Here is a 22185-nt window from a genome sequence, read left to right as displayed (position 1 = left end):
CAGAAACGTGAGTATTGTAATACGATGTTGGCAGTCATGGAGTGAAGAGGGCAGAAGAGGTAGAGCAGGAGGTTCCGGAAGAAACAGAGCTACCACAGAGCCACAAGACCGCCGTCTTAAATATTGACCCTAAGGGACACGATGAGTTCAATGCGGATGATTCCTGATGAATTTTTTGCTAATGAAGGTAGTCCAATTGGGATTCAGTCTGTTTACCTCCGTATAAGGTCTTTTGGCATAGGGATTTATCTTCCTTTTTTGGAATTAGTTCTACCAACAAACCATAGAGGCCAACGTAGTGACTGGTGTATGGAACGTCAACAGTGGGATGAGGAATGGAATCACATTGTGTACAGTGATGAATTACGCTTTTACTTAAGCATGCACGTTGGTCATGTCTTAGTAAGATAGTGACGTGAAGAAAGAAGTGATCCTTTCTTTGCTGTGGAGAGTCATATTCATAACACTGTGAGTTTAATGGTTTGGAGTGCTATTGCTTATGGTAGCAGATCACCTTCAGTTTCTATTAGTGGTAAAACGACGTCTCAGTGATATGTGGATGACGTTTTGGAGACTTATTTTTATCTCTACATAAGAAGAGATCTCGGACTAATTTTTTAGTAAGATAATGCCCGTCCACAAATTGCCAGGAATACATTAAACTTCCTAGAAGCTTCCCATGTGAATTTACTGCTTTGTCCTCCCAGATCTTCAGACCTTTCCCCAATCGAGCATTTGTGGGATATAATGAGGCGTCGCTTAAGAAATTTACAGCGCCCTCCACGCCTTAATGAACTAAGACGTCAGATTCAGTTAGTGTGGGATAAGATACCACAAGAAAATGTCGATAATCTCATTAGATCGATACCACAACACGTCAATGAGTGTCTATTTAAAAGATGGAGTCAAATATAATCAAATATAATAGGTTAATATTTTTCTAAAAAAATTTGGAATAAATCAATTATTTCTAGGTGTTTTAATTTTTTTGTGTGCAGTATAAATTCATTGATTTATTGAACACGTTAAACTTTTTAACCGGAATAGTTTTAATTGTTTTAATTGTATTTACTGGGACAAATGTATAAACAAGTTTCCTTCGCCTGCGTCCTTTCATAGGTTCGGAGTACCAATCAATAAACGAGTACCCATTTAACAAAAACAACTATCGAAAGTTGTGGAAGCAACTAAAAGTGCTTGTACATTTAGTTTTACGACGGCTAGAGTAAAATCGTTGGGAGTTTTTATTATCCTAAATCCATTTTAAAACCCAGCCAATAATGTAGTACCGCCACATTAAACAAGAGCGTAAAAAAATCATTTATTGGGGCTTAAACAAAGTTCTCCGCCCTCATAAAAATGACGATGCCTCGAATAATGGAAAAATAATATAAAATATGCATGAATGTAACGCCGATCTTTTATTTTACATTAATAAACGAGCCGATTTAGGGTGATTTACCCAGCGAGAAAGTCTAATACTACCTTCGGGGTGATTAAGGGGGGAAGTCTTGCGAAACAGAAATTATGTAGCTTGGCCAAATGAAAATCCAAATTGACATAAAAATTCATAGGTTTTTTTATTTACTCTTCTCCTCCTTTCTTATATGAATCGCTGTATCATATTCACATCTGAGAAGTAATAAAAATGGTAATGGCAGTTACAAGGATAATGAATTGATGCGTGAGGAGGACCTTTCGTGTTTCCCCGATAAGACCTTAATGCAGCCCCTGATCCAATAATTTAAGAACATTTTTCTATTTACTGAAACAATTAAATTAAATGGATGATATCGGTATTTTGGAAAGCAATATACTTAAGCCTTACAAATAGCGGTTATCTTGTCTTACAATCCCGCCGACAAAGCCTAGATTTAGAAACAGATTTGTGGCCTTAATCCATTAATTAAATAAAAAATCCGATCTAAATTCTCCTGTACGTTTCATTCACAGATCTCTAAATCGGTGGCCGTTGTTCCGGATGGAAAAATTAATTTCGAATTAAACCAAACGTGTTTTCGTTTTATGTGTAATATATAATAATTCTTAATGACATGAAAACACTCGAATTGGAACATTGTAATTCTGTCTGGATGCTGTTATTAATTTTAACATAAATAAATTATTGTTAAATATTAACGCACAATGATTTAACAGAAATTATTATGATACAGTTGCTATACGTGTTAGCAAATTGTTTTAAAGGATTTATAGGCAAAAATATTTTATATGTTTTGGGCATATTGCCAATTTATCGCGAGTTATTATTTTATTAAACACGTTATTATGTATATAAATTTTATTTGTTATTTATTTATGTGTACAGATACATGGTGATCAATTAGGTTCTTTAAAATGCTCCACTAGATAAAAATTAAAAATAATTTAAGTAACACTAAACACTTTTTCATGTAGATCGTATTTCTTATTTAACTTCTTATTCAATATTTTCAGATACTTTTGACACGTTATTCCATGATTTAGTTCATTTTAAGAATTAAATCAAGAGTACCATTTTGTTCCAATGGCATAAAAATATGGAAAATATTATTAATTATAGTTTTTGATGTGAGTTTTTTAGTAGTAGTTTGATATTCTAAGACATTTCTGACACTTTATTCCATAATTTATAATCAGATCACAAGAGTTAAATTAAGAGCACCAATTTGTTCCATTCTCTTAAAAATATGGAAAGATTTATTAATTATAATTTTTAATTTACTAAAAAGTAGTAGTTTGATATTTTCAGATATTTCTGTCACTTTATTCCATGATATGATTCATCAGAAGAATTAAATTAAGAGTACTATTTGGTTCCATTGTCATAAAAATTTGAAAAGTGTTATTAATTATTTAATTTTTTGATGTGGGTCTTTTAGTACCCGTTAGTCTGATATTCTCAGATATTTTTGTAACTTTATTCCATAATTTGTAATTAGATCAGAAGAGTTACATTAAGAGTGCCAATTTATTCCATTGTTACAAAAATGTGGAGGGTGTTAATAGTTAATTTTTTTGATGTAGGTCTTTTAGTAGTAGTTAGTTTGATATTCTCAAATATTTTTGACACTTTATTCCCTAATGTTGTTGATGAGAAGAGTTAATTAAATTAAGAGCATCAATCTGTTCCATTATCATAAAAATATGGAAAGTGTTATTAATTATAATTCTCAATGTGAGTCTCTTAGTAGTAGTTACTTTGATATTCTCAGATATTTTTGACACTTATTCCATGATTTAGTTGATCAGAAGAGTTAAATTAAGAGTATCAATTTGTTCCATTGTCATAAAAATATGGAAGGTGTTATTAATTATATTTTTTGATGTGGGTCTTTTAGTAGTAATTAGTTTGATATTTTCAGATATTTTTGACAGTAATTGATATATATATATATAGATGAGCAGAACAATTAAATCAAGAGTACCATCTTGTTCCATTGACGTAAAAATATGGAAAATGTTCTTAATTATATCTTTTTATGTGCGACTTTTAGTAATAGTTAGTTTGATATTCTCTGATATTTTTGACACTTTATTCCATGATTTAGTTGATCAGAAGAGTTACTCAAGAGTACCATCTTGTCCCATTGACGTAAAAATATGGAAAATGTTCTTAATTATATTTTTTATGTGGGTCTTTTAGTAGTAGTTAGTTTGATATTCTCAGATATTTTTGACACTTTATTCCATGATTTAGTTAAGCCGAAGAGTTAAATCAAGAGTACCATTTTGTTCCATTGATGTAAAAATATGGAAAGTGTCTTTAATTATATTTTTTTATGTGGGTCTTTAAGGAGTAGTTCGTTTGATATTCTTAGATATTTTTGACACTTTATTTTATGATATAGTTGATCAGAACAATTAAATCAAAAGTACCATCTTATTCCATTGACGTAAAAATATGGGAAATGGTCTTAATTATATTTTTTATGTGCGACTTTTAGTAATAGTTAGTTTGATATTCTCTGATATTTTTGACACTTTATTCCATGATTTAGTTGATCAGAAGAATTAATCAAGAGTACCATCTTGTCCCATTGACGTAAAAATATGGAAAATGTTCTGAATTATATTTTTTATGTGGGTCTTTTAGTAGTAGTAGTTAGTTTGATATTCTCAGCTATTCTTGACACTTTATTCCGTAGCTTAGTTGATCAGAAGAGTTAAATTAAGAGTACCAATTTGTTCCATTTTCATAAAAATATGGAAGGTATTATTAATTATATTTTTTTATGTGGATTTTTTAGTAGTAGTTAGTTTGATATTCTCAGATATTTTTGATACATTACTCCATAATTTAGTTGATCAGAAGAGTTAAATTAAGAGTTCCAATTTGTTCCATTGTCATAAAAAAATGGAAGGTATTATTAATTATATTTTTTTATGTGGGTCTTTTAGTAGTAGTTAGTTTGATATTCTCAGATATTTTTGATACATTACTCCATAATTTAGTTGATCAGAAGAGTTAAATTAAGAGTTCCAATTTGTTCCATTGTTATAAAAAAATGGAAGGTGTTATTAATTATATTTTTTGATGTGGGTCGTTTAGTAGTAATTAGTTTGATATTCTCAGATATTTTTGATACATTACTCCATAATTTAGTTGATCAGAAGAGTTAAATTAAGAGTTCCAATTTGTTCAATTTTCATAAAAATATGGAAGGTATTATTGATGATGATATTCTTAGATATTTTTGACACTTTATTCCATGGTTTAATTGATCAGAAGAGTTAAATCAAAAGTACCATTTTGTACCATTATTATAAAAATTGTTATTTGATATTATCTGATAAGAAGATTGTAAAAACAAAATTTAATATCAATTTTGAAAGATGAAGGATATAATTGGAGGATTTAAGATGTCTTAATCAATTTTTCTCAATTTTTGATCATATCCTTCCAAATAATCCTCCACGATCATTAAATCCACGAAATAATATTAATACATAGATGAAAAAGCTTTAACCTTTTAGATTTTGAAAGTTGATTAACATGCAGGGATTAGATTATCTCGTTGAAACCATCTTGCATTCACACTCCATCCCTCATGCAATTATATGATATTCAAACAGTATAATCCTTACTAACCTGTGTCATTAGCATTATCTGCGATGACGCATAGTAGGAGACACGGCATGCGTCGCTGGTGGCATACGGTGATGGAGACGGGGGTGATTTTTGGATGCTAGCTATGGTGGCGTAGCTTCCACTACCAGCGCTGGAAGCTCTGCCCAACGCCGAACCCAAACGCAGAAACACATGCTGGTTATTGTCGTATATTGCTGTCATATAACTATTAAAAGGAATAACGACGTTAGCGAATACAGGAATTAATATATTTTTTAAGTTTTAATTTGATCGTAAAATAGTGAGGCGGTACGGGTTGGTTGTTGATGGTGGAAAAGTGCACGAACCGAAACAATAAAAGCCTCACAAAAATGACAGATATAAATTTTATTTAATGAATACGTAAAGGTATGATATTGCCCTCTGCCTCGCTATAATACATCATATAAATATCTATCATATTCATATTCCGTCGGACGGCATTAAACGTTGTAATGAAATTGACAAAATTTCATGAATTATGACTTCGGTGGCATCAGTCGTTTCGAAATGTTCGTGTTTTAATTACGTGGTCTGCATTTGTAAAAATGATTTACATGACAATATTTTGCTTTTAATTGCCCAAACTGTATAAACTCTGTTACGAATCATCTGCCAATTACATCTATATTTGTTCTGCGATTTTAGTGTACGTTTATTTGCAGAAAAAACAACCAACTTTTAATGCCTTCCATTTGTGAAAAAGGTCTGGGTTTTATTAAACATTTTTTCGAATGTGTGTTTCATTTTTATCACATTGAAACCACGAATTAGGTTCGATACAAAATCATTTTTATTATTACTAGAATTTTCAATTTTTAAATGACACTGTTAAACATTTTTCGTTTCAAATCATTTAACCTGGCGTTAATAAATAGTTGTAAATAAATTTTTGTGTTTATACTGTTTTTAAATATTCACAACATCACTTTCATTTCAATGAACATGGATTTTTTAATACTATATTTTCGATAGTAAAAAGTGACATTTATAAACATTTAAATATTGTTTAAGATGTACAAAATTGTCGAGAAAATAGCGGAATATAGTAGAATAGTAAATATTAGTATATTTTTCAGAGAATTTTAAATTAATTTTGCTAAAAAAGTGACATAGTATAGATTTGCAGAAATATTAATAGTATAATCTATTCAGAAATTACAATAAAGAAGCACTTTTTCTTTAATTTAATTAAATTAATTTTAATTTTCAGGTAAATAAAATCATTTTTATTTATAACACATTTTTAACGTTTGTTATTTAGTAAATTGTGTAATATTTGATGTTTTAGAAAACTTTCGATGGTAAAAAATGACATTTATAAATATTTAAAAATTGTCGAGAAAATAGTGTAGTATAGTAAAGTATTAAATATTATGAAACTTTTGAAGGAATTTTGAACTAATTTTGTTAAATAAAATGAAAATTATTTAAATATTTTATCATAATTTAAGAAGTGGAGACAAATTTGGAATAATTATTTGTTGGTATAGATATGTAGGGATATAAATGGTATAATCTATTCAAAAATTATAATAAAGAAGCAATTTTTCTTTAATTTAATACACCAGTCATCAATATTTGATCATTTTTCTTTATAACTGATTTTTAACGTTTGTTAATAAATTGTAAAAATATACATTTTGGATATTATTTAGTAAATTGTGTGATATTTGATGTTTTACAAAACTTTCGATAGTAAAAAATGATATTTATAAATATTTGAATATTGTTTAAGATGTACAAAATTGTCGAGAAAATAGTGTAGTATAATATATATTAGGAAACTTTTGAAGGAATTTTACACTAATTTTGTAAAAAATAAAGAAAATTATTTAAATATTTTATCATAATTTAAGAAAAAGCGGAGACAAATTTTGAATAATTATTTATTAATATAGATTTTCAGGAGTATAAATAGTATAATCTGTTCAGAAATTATAATATAGAAGTAATTTTTCTTTAATTTAGTACATCAGGTAAATATTTGATCATTTTTATTTATAACTAATTTTAAACGTTTGTTAATAAATTAGAAAAATATAAATTTTAGTTATTATTTGATAAATTATGTGATAATTCTTGTTTTAGAAAACTTTCGCTAGTAAAAAATGATATTTATAAATATTTGAATATTGTTTAAAATGTACAAAATTGAAATTTAATAGAATAGTAAATATTAGGAAATCTTTGAAGAAATTTTAAATTAATTTTATTAAAGAAAATAAAAATTATTTAAATATTTTATCGTAGTTAAAGAAAAAGTGGAGACAAATTTTGAATAAATATTTATTAATATAGATATGCAGAAATATAAATAGTATTATCTATTCAAAAATTACAATGAAGAAGCAATTATTCTTTAATTTAAAACATAGGTAAATATTTGATCATTTTTTATTTTTAAGACTTGTTAATAAACAGACAAATTATATATTTTAGTTATTATTATATTTTAGAAAACTTTGTATAGCAAAAAATGACATTTATAAATATTTAAATAGTTTAATAGAATAGTAAATAGCAACTAATTTTGATGAAAAAATGAAAATTATTTGAATATTTTATCATGCTTTAAGAAAATGTGGAGAAATTTTGATTTATTATTTATCAACACACTAACGGAAATTTTCAAAATTTTTAAATATAATAAAAATGTTTCTTAAATTGTCATTTAAATATTTTATATATAAATTGGTGTAAAATCGCAACAGTTATATAATTTGTTGAATTTGCAATTAAAAATACAATTTTATAAATGTCAAAATTTATTTTGTTCAATTTAAAAAGCTGTCAAACACTGATTCCAGTATATTGCCTATTTAACAAATGCCATTTATTTGAAACAATAACATTTACATAATGATAAATACTTTTTAGATTGATGGGAGTTCAAAACAAAATTGAATAAATCCCTTCGTTTCTTATGATTAATCGATAAAATAAACCGAATTAATTTTGCAAAATCAATCAACAAGTTAAGAAAGTTGGACAGGATTTAACTTTTACTTAACTGTTAAGAAGTTCTCCACTTAATGTGCTGCATAAATGCATGATAATGTTGATCCCCCGAATTCAATATACAACAATAACACGATTTAACAGAGAATATTAATATTCAATTCTGAAATCAAATCTTGCGGCCCCCATAGGCCGGCACAGACTTTGCGGCCCGGAACAGCTGACATTCCCCCCATTTAAATTTCGAACTCTCCAGTCCGCGTCCGTCGTTTTAATAATAAAAGTCCTCGGACTTAAAAAACAACTACGTGACAGTGCACCGATGAAACTATTGTCGACACAGAAATTACATACGTAAATAAAAAATCGTGTGCCATCGACCGAAATCGATGTCGGGACTAAAATTTTTATGATTGCATGTCGAACATGCAAAGTTACTTACTGGGCTTCCTGCGACCGGACCTTCTTGTTTTTAATGCAAACAGCTGATGTCGTGGCCACCACAAGGCTAATCATACCAATGGCACATGCCACAGCCACATACAAGGACCCCGTCGCGTTGCCCAACGACTCCGGGTCCAGACGTATGGAGTCGTTCCGGTACGTGTTCCCGATGCCTGCAAATTAAAGTGGCTTTAATTACGAATTAACAAATCACCGTTGGCCACTTGGCCACCGAAACGGTGGGTGATTGTAATGTAATGTGGTTTTGATTTAGATAAATTCCCTATCTCGTGGTTCTCACGCACGCATTTCAGCCGTGGTTGATGGCGTTTGTTCGCTGTCAGTTCCAATTTGCTCGGCAGTCAGGTAAATAAAATATATCGCTGTTGACTGTATTCCCAACTTGCCCATAACTAGCGCCCGATAAAGTTCCAACCGATGGAAAAAATGTTTATCAATTTAACCCTTTGTAGGACCGTTTAACTTGGGGTGTCGGGTGTAAATTGAAATGTTTATATATATATTTTTTTTAATTTTATTTAACTTATAGTAATTTTGTTTACAATTTAAATTTGTTTCAGCATTTGGCATTCACTTTTGCTTTTTAAATATTGAATACTGAAAAAAGGAATAAAATTATTAATAATAATAATTAATGATAATTATACAGACTAACAAAATGATGAGAAAACGAAGATCCTGACTTACCACATTTGTAATGTGTTAATTGAAAACATTTAGTGTATTTGATCTACTCTTTGAGGTACAGATTCATTAAATTTTATCCTAATGAAGTAAAGATATAAAGATATCTTTTGTGATCTAAATGGAAATTTCATATTTAATATTAAAATCTAATTAGCTTGGAAATGGCCATGATTCGACTAATCTTCTTCCACTTCTCTTTGCCTTACTTGGCTCAATATGATATTGAACTTCGGCGAATTTAGTATTAATAAAATTAAGCTTAAAATATTAAAACTAATCAGTTAAATAAAAAAAAGAAAATTATTAATTTAAATTTATAAAAGTTAAAGAACTAAGCTTAAAAATTAAAAATAATCAATTTAATTTAAAATTAAAAAACAAAAAAAATATGTTTGAAATATTGAAAATTACCAATTAAATTTTCCAAAAAAAAAAAATTATAATTTAAATTTATAAAATTTAAAAAATTAGGCTTAAATTAAAATAATAATAATAAAAAAATAGTTAATTTAAAAATTTCTAAAAGCTTAAAATATTAAATATAATCGATTAAATAATAAAAAATGAAAATTATTAATTTAAATTTATAAAAGTTAAAGAACTAAGCTTAAAAAAAATAATCAATTAAATGAATTATTAGTTTAAATTTATAAAAATTGAAATAATATAATAAGCAATTTAAATTAATTTATTAAAAAAAAATAAAAAAAAACTATTAATTTTAATTTAAAAAATTATGTTTGAAATATTAAAAATTACCAATTAAATTAAAAAAAGTTTAAAAAACTAAGCTTAAGATAATGAAAATAATCAATAAATTAGAAATTAATTGAATTAAAAAAAATTAAAATTATTATTCTAAAATAATTAAACTTAAAAATTAACAAATTAAATAAAAAAGTAACAGTTTATATTAAATTATTAAAAAACAACAATTAAAATAATAATGATAATAATAAAATAGTTAAATTAAAAATTTCCAAAATTAATCTTAAAATATTAAAAATAATTAATTAAATAAAAAAATTAAAATTATTAATTTAAATTTATAAATGTTAAAAAAACTAAGCTTAAAAAAATTAAAAATAACCAATTAAATGAAATTTATAAAAATTTAAAAAAAATTATGAATGAAATTAATTTATTTAAAAAAAAGGAAAACAGATATTAATTTCAATTTAAAAAAAACATAAGTTATGTTGGACATATTAAAAATTACTGATTAAATTTAAAAAATTTAAAAAACTAAGCTTAAGATAAAAAAATTATCAACAAATTAGAAAAAGGTTAAAATTATTTATATAACTTAAAAAATTAAGCTTAAGCAATAAAAAATAATTAATTAAATTAAAAAATATATATAAAATTATTATTGTAAAATTAAAATTTTAAAAAATAAATTAAATGAAAAATTAACAGTTTATATTAAATTATTAAAAAAAACAATTACATTAAAATAATAATAATAATAATAATAATAATAATAATAATAATAATAATAATAATAATAATAATAATAATAATAATTAAATTGTCAATTTATAAAATTCAAAATTAAGCTTAAAAAATTAAAAATAAGCAAATAAATTAAAGAAAAAATAAAGTAATATTAATCTAAATTTATGTTTTAAAAAATTAACAAATTAATAAAAAAAACAAAATTAGCAATTATTTTATTTTTTAAAAAATTAAGCGTAAAATAATAAAAATGACTAATTAAATTAAAGAAATCTGAAATTATTAATTTAAATTTATAAAATTTAAAAAATTAAACTGAGAAATGAATTGAATTAAAGAAAAATTAAATATTCTATTATTATTTATTAATTTAAAATTATAAAATTTAAGAATTTAATTTTAGTAAATTAAATTAAAAAATTTAAACTAAATAAATAAATGAGAACAAATTAATAAATTAAATTATTTATTTATTTTAAAAAGCTAAAATATAAACAATTAAATAAAAAAATTGAAATTGTTAATTCACAATTATAAAATATTAAAACATTAAAAACAGTCAATGAAATTATCAAATTTAAAATTAATAATTTAATTTCATAAAGTTTAAAAAAATTAAGTTTTAAAAATTAATTTATTTATATATTTAAAATCAGATTAGTCCCTTTTTTAATTTGTTTATTTTAATAAAAAAGAAACACAATTACTGCATTCTGTTTTTAATAAAAGCACATTTGGAACAATGAGGAATAATTTTGCAAATTAATTTTCATTTTAAAATAAAGCGTTATCAAGTGTACTTCTTTTACAGCAAACAATTTAGTTAACTTAAATTTTATACTTAATATCGTTTTACTCTATTAGCGTAGAAATATTCAAAGAGTAATTACTAAAGAACCAAGTTGTAGCTTTTTGTACGATAAAATTTAACTTGGCTGTTGTTGAGTGTAAACTAAAAGGTTTACCTTTTTATTTTAACTATTTTTGCTGATACTTTTAATAGAACAAAAAAAACAAAATATAGGAATAAATATTTTACATAAAAAACTAATTAAAATTGTTACATATATGAAAATAAAACAAAAATGAATGCATGTCAAGTCCTACAAATTTCAAATAAATTGATTGTTATCGACAGTATTTTTTATGGCAAATTTTTTTATGTTTAACGTCGTTTATTGGCTAAAATATGGAAAATGTAATTATTCAACAAACTAGTACTTGTTTTTTGTCAATTAAATAGTCCAACCCTTAAAAAAGCCATTCATAAGTAGCAATTTAAGTAAAGCATCTAAAAGACTCTGTTTTTAACTAAGGTAGTTTAACTAAGTCATTGTAAGCTTCTCTTTGTCTCAAGAAAATTTCAAATTTATTTTACACTTTGTATTGTATAATTATATATTTTATCAAACATTTTTATGAACTAATCTTTTAGAAATTGTGACCAGACAGTAAGACGACCTAATTGAGTTTTGGGTTAAAAAACTGTACTATATTCTATTGCACGTCAAGAGAAGTCAACAAACCAAATCAATAGTGGTTAGCTTATTATCCCCTTACATATTCCAAAGCTAAGTACAAATATTGATTTAGTAATTGTTTGTTATGATATAGCCCTTACGGAATACAAGTTGGCTGAGAACATACGTTGATTAGCTTAAAATTAATGATTTCATTAGTGAGTTATGAATAGTGGAGATAAGCAAGTCAACTTCGCGCAGCGTTATTGTTTTAGACAGTCGACTCCCCATTGTGTTTACTTACACTTGTTGAAACTAAACATTTTATCTACACATCACTTCTTTGTTCCACCCTAAACACGGCGGTTCGGGAACAACAATGTGACCTTTTTATTTTCGAAAAATACATCTGAATAATTAAATTAATTCGATCGGTGGTGGGCGTTATCGTGGAAACAAAAGGCCGAATCGAATATTATATTAATATTTATTTGTGAACGTCGAAATGTATTGTAAAAATGTTGTGGATTATGTTTTAATGATGATAAATATCGTCATGGAAGCACTCGATCGTGGGGCATTTTAAAAAGAAATTTGCGTTGTTGGGGATGTAAAATGTAAAAAAGACCTTTTCATCGAACAGTATGCTGTTGCTTTGTTTCTTTTGCATTTGAATTACAAATTTTGTTAAGCAGTGTTTAGTTGCCCTTAAATTTCCATTAAATTTAATGTCAGATGTATCGGGACGTAAGTTTGAAAACAACCATCCTTTTGCGGTTTTTTAAATACAAAAGAAGTAAAATGATGTACCGGTTTTTTGTTTAAAACGGACTACTGATATCGATTGAAGGCATGCAAGACATCCCCCCGGTGTTTTATTAGAGATATAATATTTTTATAGCTTGTCATTAATGCTGGACTTTTTCAATAATCGATCAAATTAACGACATGTCATGCTCCTACATACGAACAACGTTTTCAGGATATTAGATTAGGATTTTCTCAACATGTTGCCGTTAATACAGGAAGGTTTTAAGATAAACATGTTAACATGTTACGTCGTGCCAAGTAAATAATGGAAGGTCGTTTATATTTAATAATTCAATAACTATGAAACCTTTTATTTGAAAAATAGTTGTGCATATATTATTGGAAAACCTTTTTATACTCTGTCTAACTATGTTGTTTATTTTATTCATACACTGTTTATGAGTTCAAAGTTCATCTTAAAGCAACAGAATTTCATCAAAACGTTAGACAAATGTGGTCTATATAATTAAGATAGATTAACAAAATTGTTTAATAACTGTCAAAATATTCAACATTATTAATTTAAATTAAATATTTCATTTTTTCTTTAAATTTAACTTGAATATTTTAGTTATTTTTAAATTAAATTAAATATTTTTTTATTTAAATTAAATATTTTAATTATTTGTTCAATTTCATTGAAATATTTTTCTATCAGTGTAATTTTAAATATTTTATAATTATTATAATTCTAAAATAAATATTTAAATTATTATAATTAAAATTAAATTCATACTTTATTTTTTTAAGTTTAAATTGAATATTTTAATTATTTATTTTCTTAATTTTAAATTTAATATTTTATTTTTTTGTTAAATTTCGATGAAATATTTTATTATTTTTGTAATTATAATTTATTACTTTTTTAAATTTTATACTAAAAAATTTATTTTATTTTTAATTTAAATAAAATATTTTATTTGTTAATTTTGAATTTAAAATTTCATTTTTTTTTAATTTAAAATATTCAATTTAATTATTTTTTTAATTTAATATGAATATTTTGTTATTATTGTAATTTTAAAATAAATATTGATTTTTTTATTTAAAATAATTATTTTAAATTTTTTAATTCAAATTAAATTTATGCTTTTTTAAATTTCAGTTGAATAATTAATTTTTTTTAAAGTAAATTAAATATATATATTTAAATTAAATAGTTTGAATTTATTAAATATTTTATGTTTTTTTTTAAATTATAAATAAATATTTTATTTATTTATTATTTTAAATATAAATTTAATATTTAATTTTTTTGTTAAATTTCAATGAAATATTTCATTATTTTTATAATTTTAAATTAAATGTAAAAAAAATATTTTTAATTTAATATTCTATTTAATTATTTTTTTAGATTAATTAATTTGAATATTTGTTAATATTGAATTTAAAATTTAATTTTTTTATTAATTTAAAATATTCAATTTAATTATTTTTTTTGAATATTTTAATTTCTTTTTAATTTAATATTTAATTAAATATTGATTTTTTTATGTAAAATAATTATTTTAATTTTTTTAATTGACATTAAATTTATGCTTTTTTAAATTTCAGTTGAATAATTAATTATTTTTTTTTTGAATATTTTAATTTCTTTTTAATTTAATATGAATATTTTATTATTCTTGTAATTTTAAATTAAATATTGATTTTTTTTATGTAAAATAATTATTTTAATTTTTTTATTATATATATATATATATATATATATTTATTAAATATTTTATTTTTTTTTAATTTATAAATAAACATTTTATTTTTTTTTAATTTTAACTTAGATATTTTAATTATTTATTTTTTTAAATATTTTATTTTTTTGTTAAATTTTAACGAAATATTTCATTATTTTAAATTAAATATTTTATATTTTTAATTTAAATTTAATTATTTATTTATTTTTTTATTTTAAAATATTCAATTTAATTATTTTTTGAGATAAATTAAATATTTTAATTACTTTTTTAATTTAATTTGAAAATTTTATTACTCTTGTAATTTTAAAATAAATATTAAATTTTTTTATTTAAAAAATATTTTAATTTTTTTAATTGAAATTAAATTTATACTTTTTTTTAAATGCAAATTGAATATTGTAATTATTTTTTAAAGTAAATTAAATATATATATTTTTAATTTATAAATTAAATATATATATTTTATATATATATATATATATATATATATATATATATATATATATATATATATATATATATATTATATTTATTAAATATTTTATTTTTTTTTTAATTTATAAATAAACATTTTATTTTTTTTTAATTTTAACTTAGATATTTTAATTATTTATTTTTTTAAATATTTTATTTTTTTGTTAAATTTTAACGAAATATTTCATTATTTTAAATTAAATATTTTATATTTTTAATTTAAATTTAATTATTTATTTTTTTATTTTAAAATATTCAATTTAATTATTTTTTGAGATAAATTAAATATTTTAATTACTTTTTTAATTTAATTTGAAAATTTTATTACTCTTGTAATTTTAAAATAAATATTAAATTTTTTTATTTAAAAAATATTTTAATTTTTTTAATTGAAATTAAATTTATACTTTTTTTTAAATGCAAATTGAATATTGTAATTATTTTTTAAAGTAAATTAAATATATATATATTTAATTTATAAATTAAATATATATATTTTTAATTTATAAATTAAATATTTTATTATTCTTTTAATTTTAATTTATATATTTTAATTATTTATTTTCTTAATTTTAAATTTTAATATATATTAAATTAATTAAGTATTTTAATTGAATGTATAAATGAACACTTTAAAATGTTAAATAAAATTTCTTACTATTTGTTATTATTGTTATTGTCCAGTTTTGCACGTAATAAACGGTTTAATATTGAAAAGAACCTAACCCAGAAGCAATTTTTTCCCATGTCAAAATTGCTTGTAGAACGTTGCCAAAAAATAGTTGATCAACGTTAAAACACAAATTTCAGTACCCGATATGTTGTCAACATTTATGAAAAAGGGCTTGATTACATTGAATTTTCGATGGGTATTTGTTAAAATCAATCAATGGGTGTTAATATTTCTCAACCGTAAAAAATATTCTCCCCTGTGAGTTTTTAATTCCGTTATTTTACATCATTGATTGAAACGGTTTGAGCTGATGTTTACTGATAAACATGATTACAACAAGGGAATTACTAGTTGGCATGTAAAATTTCATTAATTTTATAATTCATTCAGTAATTGTATATAACATTTCCAATATCGAATCGTTTTTTATTGCTGTTTCCTCCGATGTTTGTTAGTTTATTAACTTCAATGTTGCCATAAAACAAAATGCATCGGATAATAGAAACAGGAAACTATTTTAATTTTAATCCGCTTTAACATTTTCAATAAACGCATAAAAATGTGTCACAGTGTATAAGTTTTATTTAATAAAGCAGAATTTAATACGCGAAAGCTCAATTTCATTTTATTATGGAAAGCATGCTTTATCACATCGCTGCGGAATTAACTTCAACGAACTACGCAAAATATTATTAGACTCGTATAACTTGTACTAACGTCGCTGACAATATTTTTCCTGATATTTCTTATACCCTAAAGTGACTACTTTAACGAGGTAGTAAAAATTGTTATTTTCTGTACTAAAAAATGGATTTGACTTGGTTTAGAATCAATAGTATTGTACCATAAATAGAAGCACAACAAAATTGTAAAAGTGTAGGGAGGAAACACGTATCAAGTTCTTGTTTTAATATAGAAATTTAATTGGTTACACGATGAAATACTGAAATTCCAAAATGGTTGTTTCAGTATTAGGAAACAAAATAGATAATGGCGTTTATGTACTAAGTGTACAATGATAGTTATTACCCCAGAGATTGAAATTTATCATCTGAGTGAGTACCTAGCTGTCACTGTGTCTAGATTATTATCTTCACCTTATAGGTTCAACAATTATCCAATAACTCTCGCCAGTTAAATTGGATACATGGTAGTTTGTGAGGAGCCAAATATAGTAGAATATGTCAATAATATTGTGTTCCTTGCATACGAAGACATAGTTTTAACACAGAAATTAAATTAGTTACCCAATAATGAACGAGGATTTATAAATAAAATTATTCCAAATTGATTGTTTCAGTATTATTAGAAAATGGCATATTATTTAACAAGCGTATAATGATAGCTATTACCCTAGAAATTGAGATTAATCATTTGAGTGGGTACCTATCTGTCATTATGAGTAGTTTAAATAATAACTATTTAAAAAATCTTCACCTTAAAGGTTAAACAATTACCCACTAACATTTTGCATTGAAAATTATTGTTTTAATGTCACAAAACAAAATGGATAATATCTCAATATTATTAGTTAGTTGTAATATTATTAAACTACTGTAGACAAATCTCATTATATTTTTTAGTTATTAACTTGATTTTTTACAAATAAAAATTTTTCTTGTATTAAAATATTCCTGAAATTTGATCATTTGATCATCATTTGATCAAAATAACATTATTATTTAATATATAATAATTATAAAATACAATATCAGTTAAAAACTATTTTTAATTAATATTAATTAGAAGAGGAAATGTCTGTGACAATTGTAGTTGATTTATCTCTAATTACTCTTTGTTTTACCAATTTTTATTTCAATTTAGGTTTATTAATATTTTCAGTATTAATAATTGAGAAATAATTAATCATATCTTCATAACTAAATTACAATAAATATTCTAAGTATATAAGTCAGTTTTATTTACTCAATTATCCCATAATTACTATAAATAATACAAACATAATTAACATAACAAAGTGAATACTATATAATATTTTAGGAACTGATGTAAATGTTAGTTGTAACATTGTTAAACTGTTGTTTTACAACTAAAAGTTTTTCTTGGTTTAAAATATTATTTCATGTCTTATTTCATCTAACTAACATTATTATTCAATATATAATAATTATAAAAGTTAAAAACTATGTTTAATTAATATTAATTAGAAGTGGAAGTGTCTAAATACACCTTGTTTTACCAATGTTCATGTCAATTTTAGTTTACTAATATATTTATTATTAACAATTGAGGAATAATTCATTATATCTCCAAAACTTAACTAAATTACAATAATTATTTTAAGGATATTACTCAGTTGTATTTACTCAATTATCCCTTAATTACATATAAATTAAATAATATAAAAATAATTAATATAACAAAGTGTATTTAATATTTTTAAGAACAGACGTAAATGTTAGTTATAACATTTTTAAATTGTTGTAAACAAATTTCATTATATTTTTTAGCTTTTAACTTTAGTTTTTACAACTAAAAGTTTTTCTTGGATTAAAACATTTATGAAAACTCTCTAACGTCGATATGGAGATTCTATATGATCGAACTAACATTATTATTCAATATATAATAATTATAATAGTTAATATCAGTTAAAAATATGTTTAATTAATATTAATTAGAAAAGGAAGTGTCTGTGAAAATTGTGGTTAATTTATTTCTAAATACACTTTGTTTTACTAATTTTCATTTCAATTTTAGTTTACTAATATTTTTATTATTAATAATTGAGGAATAATTAATTATATCTTCATAACTTAACTGAATTACAACAATTATTTTAAGAATATTAGTTTGGTTTTATTTACTCAATCATCCCTTAATTACTATAAATAATAAAAACATAATTAACATAACAAAGTGATAGTCGACATTTTAATTGTTGTTCTTGTTAGACTTATTGTTCGAATGATCTTTTGTTATTAAACTATATTGTTTACCTTTAGCCTATAGTTTAGTTATTAATTATAATTAGCAAATTGTTTGAAATAATGAAATTTAGTTTAATCTAAGTTTAAAAAATCATTATTATGAATAAAATACGTATTTCACTGTTTATTTATTTATACTTAATAAATTGAGAAAAAGGTTTGCTTTAAATTTAAGGGCAGAGCAATAGAATTAATTTAAGTGTAACTAAGAAAGTGTTTAGGGGGAGAAAGTTATTCAGGGTGAATCGATAAAAACTATAGTCCATTTCACGTAACAACATTACCTTTTAAGGTGGTACAGAATAGAATGTTTAATTAATCACAAGGTGTAATAACATAAATAAAGAATTAATAGTAAATTATTGATCTTAATAAAGTTTTGTAAAATACTGACTTAAGAAAATATTTAGATGTTACTATGACAATTAATGCACTTTTCAGTTTATTCAAATAATAATAAAAAAATTGGATGATAGTTTACAAATTTTGGAAAAGTCCATTCTTCAAAACACAATTTTTTTGAAGTAAAAGTTCTTGAAGATTTCGAAAATATTAATGGTTTTTTAAAGTTGGCGTCTGGTTTTGAAATATCCACAAAAAATATGGAAATATGACTACATTAATTCCCATCTTGGTCTGTAAATGCTTTATTATTATGTGTGTGTGTACTGTTTTTTATCTTAATTAAAGAAGAAATATGTTTTATAATATTCCATTTTATACTTAATATTAGGAAAATGTTTTTATTGTTTTAAAATGTTATGTAATTCTTTTAAAAAATTACACCTTTTATTATGTCAATCATGGAAAAAGCTTGAAAAAGCTCTTATTCTTAAAAAAAATTTCATAAACTCTAAAAAATTGGTATTTATCAGAATAAAATTGATAATTATCGCATATTTATTGAACTGAACATATCAACTTTGTTAAACTTCGATCAATTTAAGCAAGCTCAAGAATTTAACTAATCTAAAATTGAACTTTTTATTCGTTAGTTTAATTACAGGAGACTCATAGTGTTTTATTCGTTGGAACTGACAATAACCGAAGATAGGTCGGTTAATTTTATTTGCAATTAAAAGCGGATTCAGCGAAATTGCAATTTAAACCTGCCCATTAAGACTTTTAACACTTCATACTTTCCATTTTATTAAACCGCCATCTATTTTTTACGCGCCATCATGTGTGGGACTAGCAAATGAAACACGAATAACGTAGCTTCCATCGCAGCACACCAACACGACGAACTATTGTCGAAGCTTTCGATAATTCAGTATGATACAATTACACCCACCGCTCTTTAATACCAAACGTGTATCCCAGTTTCTATTCATGGCGAAAAAAAACAGTGTAAGTTACAAAACAAATGTGCCATTTTTTGTGTGTGTGTATGTGTGTGTCACACGCTTTGTGCCTTTTTGATGTATGTTGCTCTCAAATGTATTCGAAAACGAATGAAAAATCCATTTTGTTGGAATAGTCATTAATGAGCACCGCAACAATATTTGTCCAGAATTTAAACACAAAGAGGTAATTCTCCACCCCAAACTCTTGTTTCTGAATGAATTTCTATTACCTGAAATAAATTGCACGGTAAATGAAAACGAACGTCTCCTCTTTCGGTTTTTTTCCCGTCCCCAGCCAATATACAGTTTTAATATCCGCTGTGAATCCCCTTTTTTCTTATTAGAACGACATAATAAAATGTTAGGTTTAAACGGGCGGCCCAAATGCGTGTGAGACGTTCACAATATTAAAATTTATATCCGCACGTTTTGATATGTCCAAATTTGTCAGGTCCCCACGCAGACGTTGCGCCATTTCACACTTGCTAAGCTTCCGGTATCATCGTGTTTAATGGAAAATCAATTTCCGAAATTCACTGGAAATTAACAATGATGTGGCGGTATGTAAGACGTGATGAAGCCATGTTCCTTAGATTTGCTCATTAAAACTGTTTTAAGGACTTAATTAACCATGTTTATCAAGTAATTTAATTATCAAACAACTGTTCTATAGTATTATGTAGAATTCGAAGATGTTCATGTATTTTTATTTAACCACAAACTGGTCTTCATAAAAATGATAATCGTCAAAACCTACATTATCTAGAAAATTTAATATTTTAATTATGAGGAAACCATAGTTTATTCCTGTTTATTTATAATTTTATTGAATACTCATAAATAAATCATCTAAATTTTGTTTGGCCATTTGGCTAATCTTTATAAAAATGAAAATTGTCAAAATCTATATTATCTAAAAAATCTAATATTTTAATTATAAGGAAACCATAGAAAGTTTCTTCCTATTTCTGTGTAATTTTATTGAATGTTGATCAACAAATGATCAAACTTTATTAAAAATGACAAATCTTCATAAAATTAATAATTATTAAAACCTACATTATTTAGAAAATCTAATATTTTAATTATGAGGAAACCATAGAAAGTTTCTTCCTATTCTTGTGTAATTTTATTGAATGTTGATCAACAAATGATCAAACTTTGTTAAAAATGGCAAATTCATAAAACAAATAATTGTTAAAACCTACATTATCTAGAAAATGTAATATTTTAATTATGAGGAAACCATAAAAAGTTTATTCGTCTTAATTTATAATTGTATTGATTCTGATCAACAAACTATCGAAAAATGGCAAATCTTTATAAAACTATCAATTGTTAAAACATAGAATATCTGTTGATCAAAAAACGATCGAAACTTTGGTAAAAATAGCAAATCTTCATAAAACTAACAATTGTTAAAACCTACATTATATAGAAAATCTAATATTTTAATTATGAGGAAACCATAATTCTTCGTGTTAATTTATAGATTTATTGAATGTTGATCAATGAATCATCGAAATTCTGTTAAAAATGACTAATCTTTCTAAAACTGATAATTATCAAAACTTATATTATCTAAAAGATCAAATATTTTAATTATGAGGAAACCATAGAAAGTTTCTTCTTATTCGTGTGTAGTTTCATTGAATGTTGATCAACAAATGATTGACAAATCTTCATAAAATTAATAATTATTAAAACCTACATTATTTAGAAAATCTAATATTTTAATTATGAGGAAACCATAGAAAATTTATTCCTATTGCTGTGTAATTTAATTGAATGCTGGTCCACAAACGATCGAAACTTTGTTAAAAATGGCAAATCTTCATAAATCTAATAATTGTTAAAATCTACATTGTCTAGAAATTCTAATATTTTAATTATGAGGAAAATATAGAAAGCTTTTTCTTATTAATTTATAATTTTATTACGTGCTGATCAAAAAACCATTGAAATTGTGTTAAAAATGGCTAATCTTTATAAAAATGATAATTGTGAAAACCTACATTATCTAAATAATCTAATATTTTAATTTTGAGGAAATCATAGAAAGTTTCTGCCTATTCTTGTGTAATTTCATTGACTGTTGA

General features: G+C 23.6%; 1 protein-coding gene across 1 annotated transcript in view; it reads right to left on the bottom strand.

Moving 5' to 3' along the window:
• Window positions 1–22185, bottom strand: part of LOC109609534 (tyrosine-protein kinase Dnt-like) — an 88141-nt gene that overhangs the window by 5821 nt on the left and 60135 nt on the right. Inside the window, exons 5-6 of the mRNA XM_020026201.2 lie at window positions 8511–8685; window positions 5090–5294 (exon numbers count right to left, since the gene is read on the bottom strand). Of these exons, the coding sequence (XP_019881760.2) occupies window positions 5090–5294; window positions 8511–8685 (380 nt within the window). The remainder of the gene's footprint in view (window positions 1–5089; window positions 5295–8510; window positions 8686–22185) is intronic.

The sequence above is a fragment of the Aethina tumida genome, chromosome 1 (assembly GCF_024364675.1).
Source record: "Aethina tumida isolate Nest 87 chromosome 1, icAetTumi1.1, whole genome shotgun sequence".
Lineage (NCBI taxonomy): Eukaryota > Metazoa > Arthropoda > Insecta > Coleoptera > Nitidulidae > Aethina > Aethina tumida.
This window is presented reverse-complemented; position numbering and strand designations above follow the sequence as displayed.